At 33.9% G+C, this 4649-nt stretch overlaps 2 protein-coding genes across 2 annotated transcripts in view; one reads left to right on the forward strand and one right to left on the reverse strand.

Annotated features, from left to right (window-relative positions):
* The first annotated feature begins 676 nt into the window (after positions 1-676).
* LOC105456041 (trafficking protein particle complex subunit 5) lies at positions 677-4144 on the forward strand. Its single transcript, XM_011699813.1, has 3 exons — positions 677-986; positions 1288-1597; positions 3528-4144. The coding sequence occupies exons 1-3, from the start codon at positions 820-822 to the stop codon at positions 3624-3626; spliced, it is 576 nt and encodes a 191-aa protein (XP_011698115.1). The 5' UTR covers positions 677-819; the 3' UTR covers positions 3627-4144.
* Positions 4031-4649, reverse strand: part of LOC105456040 — a 2958-nt gene continuing 2339 nt past the window's right edge. The window contains exons 2-3 of the mRNA XM_011699811.1: positions 4292-4435; positions 4031-4204 (exon numbers count right to left, since the gene is read on the reverse strand). Coding sequence (XP_011698113.1) covers positions 4136-4204; positions 4292-4435 — 213 coding nt within the window. The 3' untranslated portion in view covers positions 4031-4135. The remainder of the gene's footprint in view (positions 4205-4291; positions 4436-4649) is intronic.

A 4649-nucleotide genomic window follows, 5' to 3' on the forward strand; every position in this document is an offset into this window, starting at 1 on the left:
TAACTCGAAAAGTATTCAATGAAGAAACATTTGATTATAGTGTTTGAAAGCTCTCTAGGTCAGCTACAAGAATATGTAATAAAAAATAGGGGATGCCGTTTAAAAAAATTAAGGTGACTTTCATGTGACTTTCAAATAATTCTTCAAGGTCAAACCAATGGTACCATCTTATGGTCTCTTCGAAACCAAACAACTTTTGTCTGAAAAATTTTTCTCTTCCGGGCTTGATTTTTGAGATATTCGACTGGATGGATTAAAATGGTCCACCCTGTATATTCTGCTTGCAATTTTAGACAGCTTCATTGAGTTCGAACAATTAGACACCATATACATATATTAACAATTTTAAAATTTAATTACTTTAAAATAAATTACATGTATAAATTATATACGGAATTTATATTTTATGTGTAAACGTCGCCAATTACAGACCATCAGACATGGTCAAATCCTGCATTCGAATATTCAATATACATACAGGGTGTTTATAAAGTATCGGACCCCCCTCTATCTCAGAAAATAAAATAAAATTTCCTAAAAAGTTTTGTATTTAAAGTTTTTTTATCCAGTTAATATTTTCTTTGAGATAGAGGGGGGGGGGGGTCCGATACTTTATGAACACCCTGTATATCTTTTTCGAAATCGGTACTCGTTTTAGCCGTCAGATGTCAGATTAATCATGAAAATCTGACAGTACGGTGTGTGCGTGAAAATATTTTGTTTGGGATACGTGTACGCATTGTAACGCTTGTAACGTTTCTCGAGTTTCCCGACGATAGATTTATAAAAAAATTGCGCAGTAGATTTAATTACACGAAGATGTCAAGCATCACGATATCAGCCATAAGGCCGCGGACCGGGATTCTCGACAAATCCTTAAGCAAGGGCAAAGGGGAGGTTAGCCTGAGCTGCTTCGCCCTCTTGTTCTCCGAGCTGGTGCAGTATTGTCAGAACAGAGTCTACACGGTTCCGGAGCTGCAAAATAAGTAAGATAGAGGCAAAAATTGGTTCCCTTTGTCACTACACGAGAAATCTATTTACTAATGTGAGATTAGGAAATTTGACTCTGATGACTTGATGTTGCTTGAAACTTGACAAAAATAATTAGTGTCGCTAATTGTCACGTGAGAAAAATTTAAGTTACTATTAATTGTTGTCAAGAATTTTTATAAATATAATTTCTCTAATATTTCAAATACAAAATAGATTGAAATTGCATTTTCTTCATCATCGCCTCGCAAGCTCACTCGGCAACAGCTGGTAATTCTTACTTTCTTTCACGACTAGATTGGCGGAGATCGGAGCGGAGGTCGGGCACAGGATAACGGATCTGCTCGTGGTGCGCGAGAAGGGTGGCAAGCGCGAGATAAAACTGCTCAACGTGCTGCTGTTCATCAAGAGCACGGTGTGGAAGTCCCTGTTCGGCCGCGAGGCCGACAAGCTGGAGCACGCCAACGACGACGAGCGTACCTACTACATCATCGAGAAGGAGTCCCTGGTCAACAGATTTGTGTCGGTGCCCAAGGATAAGGGTAGCCTCAACTGCGCGTCCTTCGTCGCCGGCATCGTCGAGGCTGTGCTTTGCGACTGCGGCTTTGTAAGCGGCAGCCTCATTTGTCCATCTTACAAAAGATAACACAGATCTGCGAGGTCTTTTGCTGCTTGAGAATTGTAGGCGTTTTCTATTTAGTGACACAAGCCGACACAAATATCATTTTGTCACTAAATGCTAAGAAAAGTAGAATAATGTTTGTGTCAATTTCTCTCTGTAATATTTTCATGAAATTATCGTCATTTTTGGGCTGTGCTACCTCATTTGTCTAAAAAATCTGACGTGACAGACAATTTTTTCAGATTCAATGTACAAAATACATCAGAAACTACTTGTAATTCCCGAGCAGTTTTTAACATCCTTAAATTCACAAGCTTTAATTATTAATTTTACAAAAGATAACACAGATCTGCGAGGATTTTGCTGCTTGAGAATTGTGGGTGCTTTCCATTTAGTGACACTAGCCGACACAAATATCATTTTGTCACTAAATGCTAAGAAAAGTAGAATAATGTTTGTGTCAATTTCTCTCTGTAATATTTTTATGAAAATATTGTCATTTTTGGGCTGTGCTACCTCATTTGTCTCAAAAATCTGACGTGACAATTTTTTCAGATTCAATGCACAAAATTACATCAGAAACTACTTGTAATTCTCGAGCAGTTTTTAACATCCTTAAATTCACAAGCTTTAATTATTAATTTTACAAAAGATAACACAGATCTGCGAGGTCTTTTGCTGCTTGAGAATTGTGGGCGTTTTCTATTTAGTGACACAAGCCGACACAAATATCATTTTGTCACTAAATGCTAAGAAAAGTAGAATAATGTTTGTGTCAATTTCTCTCTGTAATATTTTTATGAAAATATTGTCATTTTTGGGCTATGCTACCTCATTTGTCTAAAAAATCTGACGTGACAGACAATTTTTTCAGATTCAATGCACAAAATTACATCAGAAACTACTTGTAATTCTCGAGCAGTTTTTAACATCCTTAAATTCACAAGCTTTAATTATTAATTTTACAAAAGATAACACAGATCTGCGAGGTTTTGCTGCTTGAGAATTGTGGGTGCTTTTCATTTAGTGACACTAGCCGACACAAATATTATTTTGTCACTAAATGCTAAGAAAAATAGAATAATGATGTTTGTGTCAATTTGTGTCACTAATTGGAAAGCACCCTATGTTTCCAAAAGTACATAACTTCTAATTGGTGCATCTTGGCGAAAAAAATCGCACGTTGGCAAACAAAAATTTGTTATTTTAGAAGAAGGATAGTATTAGACGAGATCATTGAAAAATTATTAAAATATTGAAAATAACTTGATTTCTTTAATATTTTTATAGCCAATATCGTCATTTTTGAGCTATGTTACTTTATTTATCTAGAAAATCTGACGTAACAGATAATTTTTTCAGATTCAACGCACAAAATTATATCAGAAACTTCTAATTCTCGAACAATTTTTAACATCCTTAAATTCGCAGACCTCTCAATTATCTTTACAAAATTTTATTTTACAAAAGATAACACAGATCTGCAAGGTTTTATTATTTGAGAATTATGTTTCCAAAAGTTTATAACGTCTAATTAGTGTATCTCGGTGAAAAAAAATCGCACATTGGCAAACAAAAATTGATTTTAGAAAAGAAGGATAATATTAGACGAGACCATTGAAAAATTATAAAAATATTGAAAATAACTTGCATTCTCTGTAATATTTTTTGAATATAGCCAATATCGTCATTTTTGGCTATGTTACCTCGTTTATCTAAAAAATCTGACGTGATAGACAATTTGTTCAGATTCAACACAAAATTAATCAAAAACTACTTATAATTCTCAAACAATTTTCAACATCCTTAAATTCGCAGGCTTGTGTAATCTTATCGTTCAATTTTAAGTTTGCACATTTATATATTTTTTTTATAAAATGGAATAAAATTTTTATAAATGTTTCAAATATTGCAGCCCGCCAAGGTAACGGCACACTGGCACAAAGGAACGACGTATATGGTTAAATTCGACGACGCCGTTGTCGCGCGTGACAAGCAACTGGACGACCGGTAATAGAAAGAGAATTGAAACGTTACTCTTTCTATAAATATAAAGAGAAAATAGGTATCTATACACAAAGTTTATCAATTATCGTGATAAATCCATAAAGTCTTTAATTATATATAATTAAATCCATGTTTTGTACGTGTGTATCTTTTATATTTGAGACTGGTATCTCTTTTCATCGAAATTTCATGTAACTACACGTTCGCAAAAACCCGCAGTTTTTTTTTCTTTGCCAGTCTTATTTCTTCTAACGACATACATGGTATTCAACATTTATATATGTATATATACACATATATTATATAAATATATTATAAGTAGGAAAAAATTGCATTTTCTCTGAAATAAATAAAATTTTTTATGTTCAAGATATATGGAACTTTTAAGATTTAAAGAAACTTTATGGAAACTTTTCAGATTTTAAGTGTATCGCTTGTTGTAAGTTTATTTCTGTACAATCTAGTAGTATTTAAGTTAGGTACATCGACTGCTGTGTACTTTGTTAAAATAATTATCTAACAGAATCTATGCTTTCTGCTCGCATAATCGATTTGCCCAGTACGATACAAGTGTTCTCGTTCTTCCTGCGAAAGGAAAAAAAAAACAATACACGTTACATATTTCTATTTATACGGCGATTCGTGTATATTTTAGAAACACATCTGGCTTACCCTTCTACGTTTTAGAGTCAATGCAGTTATGACCACCAAACTTGCGATGAACCCAACTTTCGTGAGGTATCCCACCACCGTGGGTACAAAGTGTTCGCCTATCGATGTTTTCGCAGCGGCAAATCTGTATATTCCTGTATCAAACTGCATTCGTGGAATGAGTATAATTGATAATTTGACTAAATTCAATTTCAATTCAACAATATATAAGACTCTTAGATTTAAACGATTAGTAATTGGGATGGGCTTTTATACTTACAAGGGAACCTCGCGAAGTGTCAAATTCTGATTTTAATGAAACTTGGTACACTTTGAGGTCACATAAATAGATGAATTTAGAAATTATCAGTTGATGCTA

The sequence above is a fragment of the Wasmannia auropunctata genome, unplaced genomic scaffold, assembly GCF_000956235.1.
Source record: "Wasmannia auropunctata unplaced genomic scaffold, wasmannia.A_1.0 LD335797.1, whole genome shotgun sequence".
NCBI classification, from domain to species: domain Eukaryota; kingdom Metazoa; phylum Arthropoda; class Insecta; order Hymenoptera; family Formicidae; genus Wasmannia; species Wasmannia auropunctata.

What these genes read in the sequence shown, in the direction of transcription:
- LOC105456041 (XM_011699813.1), top strand. Translation starts at nt 820, where the DNA reads ATGTCAAGCATCACGATATCAGCCATAAGGCCGCGGACCGGGATTCTC. An exon ending in GTTCCGGAGCTGCAAAATAA is followed by an intron (nt 987 to 1,287) that starts GTAAGATAGAGG and finishes TTTCACGACTAG; the next exon opens with ATTGGCGGAGATCGGAGCGG. An exon ending in TGCTTTGCGACTGCGGCTTT is followed by an intron (nt 1,598 to 3,527) that starts GTAAGCGGCAGC and finishes CAAATATTGCAG; the next exon opens with CCCGCCAAGGTAACGGCACA.